Below are 18,064 nucleotides of genomic sequence, written 5' to 3'. Positions count from 1 at the left end.
TAAAAAATAAAAAAAAAATATATAAATAAATATACATAGAAAAGCAAAAAAAACGAAAATAAATAATTATTTATACATTTATTTCCTTATTTATGTATATATTTATTTTTTCCATATTTATTTATTTATTCTTTTATTTATTTATACATTTATTCATTTATACATTTATTTATTTATACATTTATTTATTTTTACATTTATTTATTTATACATTTATGTATTTCTACATTTATTTATTTCTTCATTTATTTCTTCCTACATTTCTTCCTGCGTAGGGTAATGAGGAGGGCGTGGTTTACCTCAGACATAGCAATCGAGCTCAGAGTAAGCGAAGGCGAAGGGTTGAGGCCACAGTGACACCCTGTGGCGAAATACAATAAGTATAGCTCACTGATGTTGATGCGGTCTGTGACTGCGAGGTATATAAATCCTAAATCTTACTGTGTGACATGGATAGGCTACTCTTTATTCCGGACATGGCCGTAGAACATCGTTTGTCTGGATTTGTAAAATGTCCTGGGCAGGTCCGGCTGCAGGATGAAATGACTGAGGGGGCATGTGAAATTGTTAAGGGGGCTTAACTTTATACCATCAATGAACAATACACACTGATAACTTGCTTGGTAAAAAAGATCAGCCAGCGTCATTTATTATGCATATAGTAACCCTTTCACGCTTAATTTTAATATTCTAACTGACTCCCATAGTGAGTTTTTTCAAGGCGACTGTTATTTTAGAACGTTCCCCCTTAATGTTTCCATGGCGACGCGTCATATTTGTCACGTGACACACCGCAGCCACAATAACTCTGATGTATCGCTTTTATTTCCTTTTCCCTTTTTTATTCAAAATATTCACAAACTTGCTTACCATGTCATCAACTATCTGATATTCCGATTCTCAAAAATGTGTATGTGAGTGTGTTTGGTCATTTAAAAACCTTTATAACTAATCTTGATCTTGATCTAACTATCACGTTACTATAACGTGAGATCTTTGCGCCGCAGTTCAGAGAATCCTGTGGCTGTGAGTCATCAGTTTCTCCCGAAAAATAAATGCAAGAAAGTGGTCGGTGAACTGTGAGAAGAGTAAACTTTATAGTTACTTCCACTGTGTTTGTCTGATATGAATAACACACGTCGGCAAATTATATTTGAATAGATTGTTATTGCTGCTTCCACATACATCAGTGTGTGTATTTTACAAACTCCAAATCTATTGTTTTACTAGTGCTTATGTGTATTTAAATGTCTGAAACCTAAAATAAACATTGTGAGGTTGAAAACACTGCCGTCTCTGGCTCAGCGCCAGCCAACGCGCGAAAGCCTTCTTTACTGTCTATGGCGAAAGCACAGTTTGAATCTGGCAGTTATGTCGTCACTGAACATTCTAAATCCCATATGTGGGACCGTACTCTCAGCACTGAAATAAAAATTCCATATAGCGCTCAAAAGGTTAAACATTTCATTTGTAACCATGAATACAAAAGGGTCAACATCAGTGAGCTATACTTATTGTATTTCGCCACAGGGTGTCACTGTGGCCTCAACCCTTCGCTTACTCTGAGCTCGATTGCTATGTCTGAGGTAAACCACGCCCTCCTCATTACCCTACGCAGGAAGAAATGTAGGAAGAAATAAATGAAGAAATAAATAAATGTAGAAATACATAAATGTATAAATAAATAAATGTATAAATAAATAAATGTAAAAATAAATAAATGTATAAATGAATAAATGTATAAATAAATAAAAGAATAAATAAATAAATATGGAAAAAAATAAATATATACATAAATAAGGAAATAAATGTATAAATAATTATTTATTTTCGTTTTTTTGCTTTTCTATGTATATTTATTTATATATTTATTTTTTTATTTTTTATTTTTTACATTTATTTGTATATTTATTTATTTTTAATATTGGCAGCTTTGGCATTCCATAAGTAACTGCTATGTAACTGACACTTGGCATTTGTGTTAAAAGGACAACTCTCTCTCTTAAGATCATAGTTTACGAGTATCAATCCACAGTTTTGATCACTACTGGACTACGCATCTTGTTAGACAATCCTGTGCACTTAAGTTCAGGAAACCTTTCCCACCAAACCAAATGAACATAAAATCACATGCACATGTCTGCACCAAAACTTTTAATGTAAAGACACTTTTATAGCTATAGAGCACATGCCATTTGAAAAAGATTTGATCACTGTACAGTTATGCACAAAATACACAGTGAATGCGGGTATCCTGACTGTTTAGTCTTTTACTCTTCACAGGCAGATAATGAAGAAACAAAGGAACACCTATATGAAAGCCTGCTGGCAGAGTGTAGAGACACCATCCAGGCGGTCAGAGAGGAGATCAGGACTGATGTGGTGAGACGCACTACTGACACTTCCTACACTTCTCCAAGTGTGATTTGAGCAATAATAACTTGACTATATGCATTGCATTTTCATTGTCTGATTGATGCATCAGTGTGTGTGTATATGGTTACATGATGCCCCCCTTAAGGACAATGTGGATTTACTTTTAAACTAACTTTTAGATACATGTTAAGCATTGTGCTGGATGATGATCATAATGTTTTATAGGAAAGAAATAGAAACATTTGCTAATTAAGAAATTTCAAATATTAAGAGTGGTAAGATGGCCCCCTACCTGGGGTAAGAAGCCCCCACTGAATAAACTTTTAAAGAATGTATAAATTACTTTTGATTATAATTCTCATTCATATTTATATTTGTCATTAATGTAAAATACTAAATCAACAATTTGATCTAATTTTAATTTGACAATTTAGTTGAATAATGGAATAACAGATGACAGAAGCAGAATCCTAGTAAGGTTTTAACTGAAAGGTAAAATTATTCTATGACTTATCTACAGGCATATGAATGTTTACATATTTAATTGCCCATATTTTAATTGAAAATGTCATAATAGAAACGCCATGACATTTTCAATTAAAATATGGGCAATTAAATATGTAAACATTCATATGCCTGTAGATAAGTCATAGAATAATTTTACCTTTCAGTTAAATCTCTTCTACTAGGATTCTGCTTAATGATTAACCCATTCATTATTATAAGTGTTCAATTTAAAAATAACACAAGTAACATCATGCCTTCTGTGTCAAATCTGGGGGCATCTTACCCCAAGGATCTAATTTTATCTTTTTACCTTAAAATAAAAACTATACATTTTACTCCACAAATCCAAAAACATTGTGCTACAAATCCATCATTAACAATTAGACACAAAAAACGTTGATATTCAACAATGTCATGGCTCAATATTTTCCACTGGCACAAAATTAGATCAATTAACCTCAAAACTGTTTTGACTGACTAAATCTCACAAATGATGATATTCAGATGAAATGACAAAATTAAAAATAACTGTTTTTAAATAAAAATTCTGAGATGCGATTTTGTGCCATCTATGGTCAGGAGAAAAATTGTTGGGGGGTCATTGTTGCCCCAGGGGCAAGATGACCATGTTACCCTATGTTTGGAATTACATGGGCATTATAATGTAAGCAGACACTACAGGTGTAAACAATGTTTTATTAAAATTCAAAACATTCCAAAAGTTTTCCTCAATGGTTATCTTTTGGGGTGAGGTTAGGAATAGAGAATATAAAATACTCAGAATAAAAAAAAATAATGGCTAAGGAAAACCATATATACAAGTGTGCAGGCCCGGAGTGGTCATCGGGAGAATTCCCGGCGGAAAGCGCAAGTCATAGTTCATTTTCAATGAGAGGCACACAGCGGAAAATCGCAGGTGATTCTAGTAGCGGCGAAGACCATGCAAGCAGTGCTCGTACACCCGAAATTCCGTAGCTTAAAGCTCTTCGCAGCGGTTATAAATAATATTAGGGGCCAAGCACCGAAGGTGCGGAGGCACCTATTGTATCTGTTCCCGTTCTTATTATTAGGGGCCAAGCACCGAAGGTGCGGAGGCACCTATTGTATCTGTTCCCGTTCTTATTATTAGGGGCCAAGCACCGAAGGTGCGGAGGCACCTATTGTTTCTGTTCCCGTTCTTATTATTATTAGGGGCCAAGCACCGAAGGTGCGGAGGCACCTATTGTTTTCGTTTGCGTTATTATTATTAGGGGCCAAGCACCGAAGGTGCGGAGGCACCTATTGTTTTCGTTCGCGTTCTTATTATTAGGGGCCAAGCACCGAAGGTGTGGAGGCACCTATTGTATCCGTTAGCGTTCTTATTATTGTTCTTCTTCCGCTCTGGGAGTCTATGGCAGCCCATAGAACCGCTTGCGGGAAAGTTATGAAATTTGGCACTCTGATAGAGGACAGTCTGAAAAGTCACCATAGCAAATTTAGTGTCTTAAAACCAATCCCTCTAGCGCCACCAACTGTCCAAAGTTGCACTCATGTTTATGCTAATAACTTTTGAACCGTAAGGCCTATCAACAAAATTATTTTTTCCTCTGATTCCCTAGCTCAAGACAATTCGATTGCACCCTATGTCGTCATTTTTCGTCATGGAAATCTTTCCACCATTTGTAATTTTCCGAAAAACCTACTTTTTCGAACTCCTCCTAGGCCGTTGCTCCGATTTTCACAAAAATTGAACTGGATCATCTCCAGACCATGCCTTCAAGTTCAAATTCAAGTTGATTCGTCAAACTGTTTTCGATAAACCCACGAACAAATTTTGCGTAGCACTTGCGAAAACAGATGTAAGACTGTATCTCCGCAACGCTTTATCGGATTCTGACCAAACTTGGTACATGTCATCCCAAGCATGACCTGAGGCTACATGCTGTGTTTCGTCACAGCGCCACCTACTGGTCCGGAGATATGAAAAATGGCTATTTTTGTTTTTTAACTTCTGAACAGTTTGTCCAAAAATCATAAAATTGGTCTCGTTAGATTCAGGGCAACATGCCGAGTCGACTGATATCCAATTTTACCATATCGGCCATTTTGAATTTTGTGCTAAAATGCTGTATTTTAAAAACGCATGAACGGATTGTTACGAAACTTGGTATGGGTCATCAGCACAATGTCCTGAAGGAGTGTGAGAAGTTTCGAAACAGCGCCACCTAGTGGTGAATTTTTTCTTTTCAAATGCTTATAACTTTGGGTGTGGTCGACTTATTTTCACGAGACTCATCTCATTAGACTCCTGAATCCTTGCCGAGTCCTACGATACCAAACATGCTAGGTTTCGCCTTACGGTTTGTGTAGCGTTGTGATTTAGCGCTTAAAAAACATTTGCCAATATCTTCGAAAGTCCAATCGAGACGAAACCACCGTCAGAAGTTTGGAAACATAGGTCGATAGCTATACACCTATGCCCAAATGCGAAAATATTGATTAGTAAGGGGTAGTAAAATTCAATCAAAGTCATGTGTCAGTCATTTTTTACGTGTTTTTTCATATAAATGTCTATAACTCCGAAGCGAATTGAGATATCTTCACCAAAATCGACACACATATGTATGGGCTCACTCTGAGGACACATTAAAAAAATGGTGGGACTGAGCCTCTTGGTGGCGCTATAATAGAACAAAACATGAAATTCCCATTGACTTCAATACAGTTTTGTGAAATAAAATGCTATACTTAACAAATGCATTGGTGTAATATTACGAAACTCAGAATGTGCCATCAGCACCATCCCCTGAAGGTACTTAAAATATTTCGAGACAGCGCCACCTAGTGGTCAAAAGTTATAACAAAATTTCCAAAAAGGCTAATAACTTTTGAATAAATCTAGCTATTGAAATGGCACTGATCTTAATAGATTCCCTGGGTCAAGCCGAGAACATAGATACCAAGTTTTCCTTATTTGGCCGAACTTCCTGTCCACCATATTGATTTTCAGTCAAAACCTACTTTTTCGAACTCTTCCTAGACCGTTTGTCCGATTTTTCACCAAAATCGAATCGTATCATCTCCAGACTGTGCCGACTAAAAGGTATGGATTTCGTGTCGATAGACGAAACCGTTTTTGTACAGCACAGCAGCAAATTTGAGGAATTATGCTAAAAGCACTATTCAGGCTTTATCTCTGCAATGCCTTGACATATTGACACCAAACTTTGTACGCGTCATTGTCACTTCACTCTGACCACATCACATCAGTTTTGTAACTGCGCCACCTATTGGTCGAAAGTGATAATCCATTAAATCATATTTAGGGCCCAAGCCCTGAAAGGGCGAATCGGGCTGAACAACTTTTGTGCTCTAAGTTTTACAAAAGCCCAACAGGAAGTCGGTTATTATACATTGTTTGGAAAACGCATACAATGAAATGTGAAATACTCCTCCTAAGGAATTCATCCGATCGCCACCAAACTCAGTGTGAATGAAGTCAAGACATTGAGGATGAATTCTTGCGAACGGATTTTTGATATCTCGAACGGTTTGGCCGTGGCGAGGAAATTAATTTATGGCGAATAATGGGACACAGGAAGTGTGTTATAACTTCTGCATACATTAACTGATCTTGATAACTTCCGCAGTGTGTTCGTTGTAAGAGGCCGATCACATGGATGTGACTATTGTGAGTCAAAGTTATAGCGCCACCAACTGGCTACAGGAAGTTTGTCACTTTCAAAATGCTTTGAAATCACTCTCTTATTTTTACCCGATTTGCTTCAAACTTTGTGTATAATGTAGACCCACAGCAGATGTAGACCTGTGAAAATATTATTGATATCTAATGGCGCTTTTCCACTGCATGGTACGGCTCGGTACGGTTCGACTCGGCACGGAACGGTTCGGCTCGCTTCGCTTTTCCACTGTGTGGTACGACTCGGCTCGGTACGGCACGGTTCGGTTCGCTTTAGCTCGGTTGCTTTTCCACTGCAGTTAGTACCGCTTCAAAGTGGGTGGGACTGATCGTTATAGTTGCCGTCTCTACTGCCATGACATCATCATATTAAATGCGAATTTTTCATTCCGGGTTTCCCCATCCGCTCCTCGGCAACCAACGTCTGCACGTTGCAGAACGTCTGCACCTCGTCCAATGACCACGATTCAGCCATTTCTTTTTTTTAAGTTTATACTATTTTTTTGAAGCAAATACTTTTAAAACAGGCGCTACAGCGTTAGCTGTTGTCTACTGGCTATTTAAATCTAGCGGGTTTAGTGTCTCGTGTTGTAAATACAATGACGCTGGTAGTGATGATTCTGTCTGACCAATCAGTGATCTGCAGTGTTTCCACGTCACATTTTAGTATCGGTACGGTACGCTTGGAACCTCAACAGAGGTGGTACCATTTAAAGCGAGCCGAAGCGAGCCGTACCGTACCGTACCATGCAGTGGAAATGCGTCATAAGTGAGCCGTACTGAACCGAGCCGTACCGTACCATGCAGTGGAAAAGCGCCAAAGCGTGCCGTACCGAACCGAGCCGTACCGTACCATGCAGTGGAAAAGCGCCATTAGATACTGTTGCCATGGCAACGCATCAAACTTTAATATTCTTTTTTGATGCTTTTGAGACTCTTAGCATGCTTGAAATTGCATGAAACTCAACAGACACATCACATTTATTAGCCAGTAGACGTGTAAAGTTTCAGAAACGGGCGTGGTGGAATGGCTCAGTAGCGCCACCTTTTGACCAAAGTGGGGGGTTAGATTCATCTACACATACCTGCAAACTAGTCGCTTTTCGGCGAAAATCGCCGTTTTGAATGGGAAAATGTCATCCACCTGAATCGTGTAGATCCGAAGAGTTTTGGGGGGGGGGGGGCGGAGTCATTTGGCCAATCACAGTCAAGATAAATAACGGCAGCGTCTTCTTTGAAAAGCCCCTGGCTGCAGCTTTTCCGCGGATGAATTCACGTTAGTGAACATGTTTAACATCAGCGTTATAATGGAAAGTAAGCTTGTCGGCTACTCAGCTAACGTAAGATCAGCAAATTGTGTTGTTAGCCTACAATGTTAGTTCAATGTCAAGGAATTTGGCAAGGCTATCTCCTCCACTGCATTATATTACAGTGTTAATTTCGTTGACGAACAATTTTCCTCATTATTTTCATCAACGACATTTTTCACAGACGAAACCTAAACGATAAAGTAAATTATAAAAACTAGTTTTGAATGACAAAAACTATGACGAAAATCTATTGACATTTTCGTCAACGAATAAAAACTAGACGAAAATGTTAGATAGTGACGATTTGGGAAGCGATCCATTCAGAACTGATAGTAGATGCGCACATTTGTAATGTAACGTGCTGATGTACCCAGCGGGACACGAGTTGGCATGCGCTGCATGTCTCATGTCTCATCTTTCTATGCGCACACACCCGCCCCGAAGCGTGCAGCCATAGACACCTATACAGCGCGCGAGAACTGAATTGAGCTCTGTTTCTTGTCTGAATGGACAAATGCACACAACATTATGTCTAAATGTCCGTTTTGGAGACTATTCACGTAAAATATGTCGGTTATGTCTTAAACAGTTTGTGAGCGTATCGGAGGTGCATCAGTGCAATTCTGGATCCGCGTGTCATTGGAAATGATCCGATGTCTTAAAGTGACAGTGGGTAATAAACCTAATGCGGTCTGTGTCCTTAAAATTGATCAAGCAACAAAAGAAAAAGAAAAGCATTCACTGCTCGTTAATAGCTTTAATAAGGATTAATTATATTTAATTAATTTAAATATGTCTGCTTGAAAGAATAAAGAATGATGTATGCAAGTAGTTATAAAGAATGCATATGTCATTAATTGAAAAGAAGACTGTGTTCTACTTTAGGAAAAGTGGTTTTATTTAATTTTAAGATATTTTTTAAGTCACAGTAGTTAAATATGTATCTGTATTGCATGTTCAAACTTTAAAATCAATTATGTTAACAGGTTAATAGATGTTTTATCCGGGAGTATATGGGTTTGGACATTTTAGAGACATTCTAAATGAATGCATTACAATTGAACTAAACCCATAATATTTTAGTCGACTAAAATCTTATTGTATTTCATCGACTAAAACTAGACTAAAACTAAAACAATTCAGATGACTAAAATATGACTAAAACTAAATGGTATTTTAGTCAAAAGACTATGACTAAAACTAAATCAAAATTTGCTGTCAAAATTAACATTGTTATCTGATTTTTTATGTATATCTTGTCGTAAGAGATGAGCGAAATGATAACGAACACGTAATGAAACAAGACCCATTGGTGTCTGGTTTAACGTTAATGAGTGATCGAAACACCTGCTGTTTGGTGTGGCCCGAAAGAGGCACATGGCAAAACAGAGAAAACGTGCCCTTGAAAGGCTTGCCCAGGCCAAAAGAGTAAAAAAAAAAAATTTAATTGGGGGGAGGGGGAGGGGGGGGGCGGGGGTGTTATCAAATGTGTCACCTTTTTCAGACCTTCTGAGTTTGCAGGTATGTCTACAGCAACAAAACTTGGTATGTATATTGTTCTCATCAAGCCGGACAACTTTCCAATTTACAGTCATTAGCACCGACCAACAGGAAGTCAGATATTTTGGTTTGAATGTGGATTTTTCTGGAGAATTTTCTCTCCCTCTCTCTGTCTCTGTGTGTGTGAGGAGGGGGTGGGGGGGATTTTTCACCCTTGAACGGGGTCTGAAAACTTGGTCCATAGATCAAACACGCTTGCATGAATTAATATGAAACTCAGTACACGTACAGATCTCATCGGGCCGAACAACTTTCCCTGGTCAGGTTTTACGCCAGCCCAACAGGAAGTCGGCTATTATGGTTTGTTTGGAGAACGCTTGCTCTGGTATTTGAAATAATCCTCCTAGGCAATTCTTTCAATTGCCACCAAACTCGGTCAGCATAAAGTCAAGACATTGAGGATGCTAAATTGCGGACAGATTTTTGATATCTCGAACAGTTTGGCCGTGGCGAGGAAACGAATTTATGGCGAGAAAAGATAAAAACGAAGTGTTTTAACTTCTGCATACATTAACTGATCTTGATGAAACTTAAGCAGTGTGTTTGTGGTAAGAGGCCGATCACATGTATGTAACTATTGTGAGTCAAAGTTATAGCGCCACCAACTGGCAGCAGGAAGTATGTCACTTTCTAAATGCTTTTGACAAAAGTGAGGGGGTTAATTTTATGTACAGTCACAAAAATCAGTACACATATTGGTCTCATCGAGGCGGACAATTTTCTAATTTACAGTAATTAGCTCCGAGCAACAGGAAGCCACTTTTGGGTCCCTTAACATGCTCAAAAACTCATCAGAACCTGCGGCCATTAGGGCCGGGCTGAAGTTGGTACCGGGGCGTGGCAGGGGGGCTCGACAGCGCCCCCTGGAATGGGGTCCGAAAACTTGGTCCATAAATCAAACACGCTTGCATGTAATAATATGAAACTCAGTACACATATAGATCTCATCGGGCCGAACAACTTTCGTGCTCTAAGTTTTACAAAAGCCCAACAGGAAGTCGCTTATTATACGTTGTTTGGAAAACGCATACAATGGAATGTGAAATACTCCTCCTAGGGATTTCATCCGATCGCCACCAAACTCGGTGTGAATAAAGTCAAGACATTGAGGATGAATTCTTGTGAACGGATTTTTAGCTCTTCAGTGAAGGCCGACTATTCTCGTACAGCTTTTTATTCCTTTTTTTGGTGTGTGAATTGGTGAATATTCAGGTGAATTGTTTCGTGGCCACGAATTAATAATACCTCAGCACGTTTTACAAGACCCTTCTCGATCGCAGCGGCAACAAGCACTTTGATCACTTGATTTAAAAAACAAAACATTTCAGCGCTAGATCGCCTAAAAAAAAAAAACGAACGAAATGAATGCTCTGCTAGTTAACTGGAGATGTTTTGTTTATTTGTATTGGTATTCCTGCCGCGAGATGTTTCAAAAGTGGTGGGGACAATATCGACCTTAGAAAATAGTGGTGGGGACATGTCTCACCCGCAAATTACGCCTATCTCGGGGTTGCGGCGCGCACACTATGGTTAACCGAGTATTAACCGCTAAGGGCCTCGGTTAACGGTTAATGAAAAACTTGAAAACGTGCAGCCCTAGTTATAACTTCTGCATACATTAACTGATCTTGATGAAACTTCAGCAGTGTATTCGATGTAAGAGGCCGATCACATGGATGTGACTATTGTGAGTCAAAGTTATAGCCAACTGGCTGCAGGAAGTTTGTCACTTTCAAAATGCTTTGAAATCACTCTTATTTGTACCCGATTTAATTCAAACTTTGTGTTTATAAAGTAGACACACAGAAAATTTAGACCTGTGAAAGGATTATTGATAGCTTAGATACTGTTGCCATGGCAACACATCAAACTTTAATATTCTTTTTTGATGCTTTTGAGACTCTTAGCACGGTTGAAATTGGATGAAACTCGACAGACACATCACATTTATTAGCCAGTAGACATGTGCAAAGTTTCAGAAACGGGCGTAGTGGAATGGCTCAGTAGCGCCACCTTTTGACCAAAGTGGGGGGTTAGATCAACTTGGTCCATAATCAAACATGCTTGCATGAATTAATATGAAACTCAGTACACGTATAGATCTCATCGGATGTCAGATATTTTGGTTTGAATGTGGATTTTTCTGGAGAATTTTCTCTCTCTCTTTCTCTCTCTCTCTCTCTCTCTCTCTCTCTCTCTCTCTCTCTCTCTCTCTCTCTCTCTCTCTCTCTCTCTCTCTCTGTGTGTGTGAGGGGTGGGGGGGATTTTTCACCCTTGAACGGGGTCTGAAAACTTGGTCCATAGATCAACATGCTTGCATGAATTAATATGAAACTCAGTACACATATAGATCTCATCGGGCCGAACAACTTTCGCACTCTTAAGTTATACGTCAGCCCAACAGAAAGTCAGCTATTATGGGTTGTTTGGAGAACGCTTGCTGTGGAATTTAAAACACTCCTCCTAGAGAATTAATTCAATCGCCACCAAACTCGGTGTGTATGAAGTCAAGACATTGAGGATGCTAAATTGCGGAAGGATTTTTGATATCTCAAACGGATTGGCCATGGTGAGGACATGAATTTATGGCGAGAAAAGAGAAACACGAAGTGGTATAACTTCTGCACACATTAACTGATCTTGATGAAACTTCAGCAGTGTGCTCGTGGTAAGAGGCCGATCAGATGGATGTAACTATTGTGAGTCAAAGTTATAGCGCCACCAACTGGAAGCAGGAAGTGTGTCACTTTCAAAATGCTTTTGACAAAAGTGGGGGGGGGTTAGTTTTACCCACAGTTAAAAAAATCAGTACGTATATTGGTCTCACCGAGCCGGACAACTTTCTAATTTTACAGTCATTAGCTCCAACCAACAGGAAGTCAGATATTTTGGTTTGAATGTGGATTTATTTGCAAATTCAGCCTCTGCTTTTTACCCACTCCTGCTAAGTGTTTTTTTTTATTCACACCAAACTTTTTCAACATGATGAAAATACATTAAAGATGCTAAATTGTGAACGGATATTGAATATCTCAAACGGTTTTGACATGGCGAGGGATTAAAATAATGTCAAAAAAGAATCAGAAAACATCTCATATCTTCTTAAAATTTAATTATACACCATTTATTTTTATATAAAATTATACAAATATCAGAACTAAACCGAAACAGAACTAGTTTTGGGTTTATTCAGTTTTTTTCAATTCAAGAATTATGTACAAGTTTAAAATCAGCCAGAATGCGCTATTTAGTAAAAAAAAAAGTCATACATAGGGCTATACTGCCCTCTTGTGTTCAAAATCAGGTAGGCCCATTGTATATTGTATTTATATATAAATATAATAGCGATGTGACTGAGAATTTTTTCCCACTGGTTAATGGATGTGTGACACCGCGGCGGGGGCTTTTAAATCGCTAACTTAAAGGGATACTCCACTTTAAATTGAAAATTCTGTCATCATATACTCACCCTCATGTTGTTTCAATCCTTTATTAATTTCTTTCTTCTGCTGAACAGAAAGGAAGATATTTAGAAGAATGTCAGTAACCAGACAGTTTCTGGTCTCATTGACTTCCTTAGTATAATTTTTTTTCCTACTATGGAAGTCAATGGGATCAGAAACTGTCTGGTTACTGACATTCTCCTAAATATCTTCCTTTCTGTTCAGCAGAAGAAAGAAATTCATAAAGGATTAAAACAACATGAGGGTGAGTATATGATGACAGAATTTTCATTTTAAAGTGGAGTATCCCTTTAAAAGCGAAAGTGAAATACGGACGTCCAGTAGGAATGAACTAAAAAACATTCACTCTGTTCTGCTCGTTCCTCGCTGTAGACGCGTTATTGCCCATGCAGCCGTGAGCATTTTAGTTTCATTTAAAAAATAGCGCCATTTCGGGGGTGGGATTGCTTGAATGTTTTTTTACAAAAGCACAATGTTGTGTTTTTATTGCGAGTGTACATAAATATAAGTAAACACAGTGCAGTTTAAATGATGTCCTGTATGAACAAACCGACGGAGTAGCCTATGTTTTTATGTTTCCACTGTTCGATCGCGCCCACGCCTCACACACACACACACACACAAACACACACACACACACACTGTGCATTCCAGCATTGCAATCTTGACATCGCAGCCGGTTCATTACAGCCGTAATAAAATATAATAATAAATATAAATAGTCAACCTATTTGCAGCAAATGATAGTAGATTTTAGATCAATATATTTGTTTTCCTTACAATTTTAATTAACACTAACTTTATTCTCATCTGAATTATAAATAATTTATTTCTGTATAAAATAATACTACCATTAAAAAATACATTTGATTGTCTTTTTTAATCAATGGAGAATGTGTGACTTAAAAATAAACAGATTAGTGCTCGGTTTGAGGACAAGAAATGAAATCCAATGCAATATGATGAATGTCCAAAAACGTTCGCTCTTCTCTGCCCGTTCCTCGCCTCGCCATATATATATATATATATTTATATATTTATTTATTTTTTTTTATTTTTATTTTTTTTGTTACATACAGTGAGGAAAATAAGTATTTGAACACCCTGCTATTTTGCAAGTTCTCCCACTTGGAAATCATGGAGGGGTCTGAAATTGTCATCGTAGGTGCATGTCCACTGTGAGAGACATAATGTTAAAAAAAAAATCCAGAAATCACAATGTATGATTTTTTAACTATTTATTTGTATGATACAGCTGCAAATAAGTATTTGAACACCTGTCTATCAGCTAGAATTCTGACCCTCAAAGACCTGTTAGTCTGCCTTTAAAATGTCCACCTCCACTCCATTTATTATCCTAAATTAGATGCACCTGTTTGAGGTCGTTAGCTGCATAAAGACACCTGTCCACCCCATACAATCAGTAAGAATCCAACTACTAACATGGCCAAGACCAAAGTGCTGTCCAAAGACACTAGAGACAAAATTGTACACCTCCACAAGGCTGAAAATGACCTGAAAAGAGCTGGGACCACCGTTTCCAAGGTTACTGTTGGTAATACACTAAGACGTAATGGTTTGAAATCATGCATGGCACGGAAGGTTCCCCTGCTTAAACCAGCACATGTCAAGGCCCGTCTTAAGTTTGCCAATGACCATTTGGATGATCCAGAGGAGTCATGGGAGAAAGTCATGTGGTCAGATGAGACCAAAATAGAACTTTTTGGTCATAATTCCACTAAACGTGTTTGGAGGAAGAAGAATGATGAGTACCATCCCAAGAACACCATCCCTACTGTGAAGCATGGGGGTGGTAGCATCATGCTTTGGGGGTGTTTTTCTGCACATGGGACAGGGCGACTGCACTGTATTAAGGAGAGGATGACCGGGGGCCATGTATTGCGAGATTTTGGGGAACAACCTCCTTCCCTCAGTTAGAGCATTGAAGATGGGTCGAGGCTGGGTCTTCCAACATGACAATGACCCGTAGCACACAGCCAGGATAACCAAGGAGTGGCTCTGTAAGAAGCATATCAAGGTTCTGGCGTGGCCTAGCCAGTCTCCAGACCTAAACCCAATAGAGAATCTTTGGAGGGAGCTCAAACTCCGTGTTTCTCAGCGACAGCCCAGAAACCTGACTGATCTAGAGAAGATCTGTGTGGAGGAGTGGGCCAAAATCCCTCCTGCAGTGTGTGCAAACCTGGTGAAAAACTACAGGAAACGTTTGACCTCTATAATTGCAAACAAAGGCTACTGTACCAAATATTAACATTGATTTTCTCAGGTGTTCAAATACTTATTTGCAGCTGTATCATACAAATAAATAGGTAAAAAATCATACATTGTGATTTCTGGATTTTTCTTTTTAGATTATGTCTCTCACAGTGGACATGCACCTACGATGACAATTTCAGACCCCTCCATGATTTCTAAGTGGGAGAACTTGCAAAATAGCAGGGTGTTCAAATACTTATTTTCCTCACTGTATATATAATGTGTATATATATATATATATATATTTTTTTTTTGTTACATTTATATATATATATATATATATATATATATATATATATATATATATATATATATATATATATATATATACAGTGAGGAAAATAAGTATTTGAACACCCTGCTATTGAACACCCCTGAAGGGCCGCTGTGCCTTAGTGAAACGGTGTTTGTACGTGAAGAGCTCTTTTCCAAAACGCCATAAACCTAAAAAGCTGTCTCAAAGATCCAGCAAAAATAATGATTATGAATATGTAAAATATTGCAATAAGACATTTTAATTGTTTATTAACTTCTGGCAAAGATGAAGTTGACGATAGGCTATTGACTCACGATCTTCGCAGTAGGCTGGTGAACGCACCGGAGAAATGCACATTTATTAGGCTACATAGTTTTTTGTTTTGGATGGTTTTGTTTAGAACCAGCTTTCTGTAAATATATTTCACATTTTTTAGACCTGTGAGGCGAGTAGGCTACGGTCAGGTTCATGATGATCTCCAGTTCAAGCACCTTATGTTGTGATTGCTAGCCTATTTACTTTTTATGTATTAAATCCTGGAAATTTGTTAATGAAAATAATATTAAAATTAAGATACAATTAATAGAAAACGAAATTCGTTTTAAAGAATGGATTTGTGCTTTCTGTTTTGAGGTCTCTGTGAAAGTTTGAAAGTCTTTTAGTGCTGCTTCAGAGCGCTCGCGTCCATAATGGAGAACTGTCACGTAATATTGTTTTTTCCTCATAAATGTGAACACGTGTCAACTAATGCAAGTAAATTTAAAAAGACTTACTCACCCGAAATATTATCCACGGCTGGATCAAGTCGCTCAACGTTCGTCGCTCAAAATACAAACGTTCGTCGTCAGAGTCCTGCTCTTCTTCTGAGCAAAATTTGAACTCGTGTCATCTTCCAACAGCGCAGGAAAGTGAATAAATGAAACTTGCTGGTTTTAAGGCATTTCAGGGGGCGTTTACCTTATTTTGCATAGATCACCTCAGCTCATTATCTTATGAATAGCGCGCTCTGCGAGTGGGTGTGAACTCATTACCGATAATTAGGTGAGACGGGAGAAACTGTACTTCTCTTTAGTTTCTTACAGATTACATTGCAGGAGAATATTTGTTTTGAATGTGAATTGTTTTATTTAAAAGTAGAAATTTAAAGCTTTCTTTAGACGCATGTTTCATGGTTGTGTGATAAGTATTAGCTGAGTTTCAGTTCATTTTCCAGACTTGTTTCAGAAAGATTTTTGCGGAGACAGAGTGAGCTGAAAGCGCACCCTGTTTATTTTATTTATTTAAAAATAAAAACAAGGTTTTGATGTTAATGTGAGTGTACACAAAAAAAAGAAGACCCTCTATAGTTTATAATCATGTATTTATTTTATTAATATGACCGTAAATGACGGATTTTTTTAAGTTTATGTTGCTGCTATGTGAAAAAAATCCAGCAAAACACGTGGGCGCGTTTGCCGACCTCAGAGGGTTAATACAGTGCAGTCGCCCTGTCCCATGTGCAGAAAAACACCCCCAAAGCATGATGCTACCACCCCCATGCTTCACAGTAGGGATGGTGTTCTTGGGATGGTACTCATCATTCTTCTTCCTCCAAACACGTTTAGTGGAATTATGACCAAAAAGTTATATTTTGGTCTCATCTGACCACATGACTTTCTCCCATGACTCCTCTGGATCATCCAAATGGTCATTGGCAAACTTAAGACGGGCCTTGACATGTGCTGGTTTAAGCAGGGGAACCTTCCGTGCCATGCATGATTTCAAACCATGACGTCTTAGTGTATTACCAACAGTAACCTTGGAAACGGTGGTCCCAGCTCTTTTCAGGTCATTGACCAGCTCCTCCCGTGTAGTTCTGGGCTGATTTCTCACCTTTCTTAGGATCATTGAGACCCCACGAGGTGAGATCTTGCATGGAGCCTCAGTCCGAGGGAGATTGACAGTCATGTTTAGCTTCTTCCATTTTCTAATGATTGCTCCAACAGTGGACCTTTTTTCACCAAGCTGCTTGGCAATTTCCCCGTAGCCCTTTCCAGCCTTGTGGAGGTGTACAATTTTGTCTCTAGTGTCTTTGGACAGCTCTTTGGTCTTGGCCATGTTAGTAGTTGGATTCTTACTGATTGTATGGGGTGGACAGGTGTCTTTATGCAGCTAACGACCTCAAACAGGCGCATCTAATTAAGTGTGCTTGCTGAAAGCAGCACACTTATAGTTCTTCTTAAGTTTTCTTATTATTAAGTGTGCTTGCTGAAAGCAGCACACTTATAGTTCTTCTTAAGTTTTCTTATTATTATTATTATTATTCCCGGGAGAAAAATTTTGGCCAGCTCCTGCGCCTAGGCCCTTTGAGACAGAGACACCGTTCCAACTTTAAAACGTACGGTCAGTACCGGTTTAAGTTGCTCGCGAAGATGACATCACGAGTCCATGTCGTTTGTCCGCCACACTGGATTGAACAGAAAGCGAAACTAAATTTTCACAGGTCACAAATTTTTTCCGAACTTCACGAAACTGGACGTGCATGATCCTTGGACCAAGCCTCACAAAAGTTACTAGAAGGATTTTTGATTTTCGGAAGCGTTTGCCCGTCACAGCCAAACGAAATCAGCGGCGTAGTCGCCAAAACAGGAAGTAGTTC

The 18,064-nt window shown here is 38.5% G+C and overlaps 1 protein-coding gene across 2 annotated transcripts in view; it reads left to right on the top strand.

The window, feature by feature from the left end:
* Positions 1–18,064, top strand: part of srp68 (signal recognition particle 68) — a 74,924-nt gene that overhangs the window by 28,119 nt on the left and 28,741 nt on the right. For both annotated transcript variants that reach the window (XM_084426124.1, XM_084426123.1), the window contains exon 9: positions 2,284–2,382. In XM_084426124.1, coding sequence (XP_084282250.1) covers positions 2,284–2,382 — 99 coding nt within the window. The remainder of the gene's footprint in view (positions 1–2,283; positions 2,383–18,064) is intronic.

The sequence above is a fragment of the Rutilus rutilus genome (genome assembly GCF_951802725.1).
Source record: "Rutilus rutilus genome assembly, chromosome: 12".
NCBI lineage: Eukaryota > Metazoa > Chordata > Actinopteri > Cypriniformes > Leuciscidae > Rutilus > Rutilus rutilus.
The sequence above is the reverse complement of the archived record's forward strand: the minus strand, read 5'-3'. Positions and strand labels throughout refer to the sequence as shown.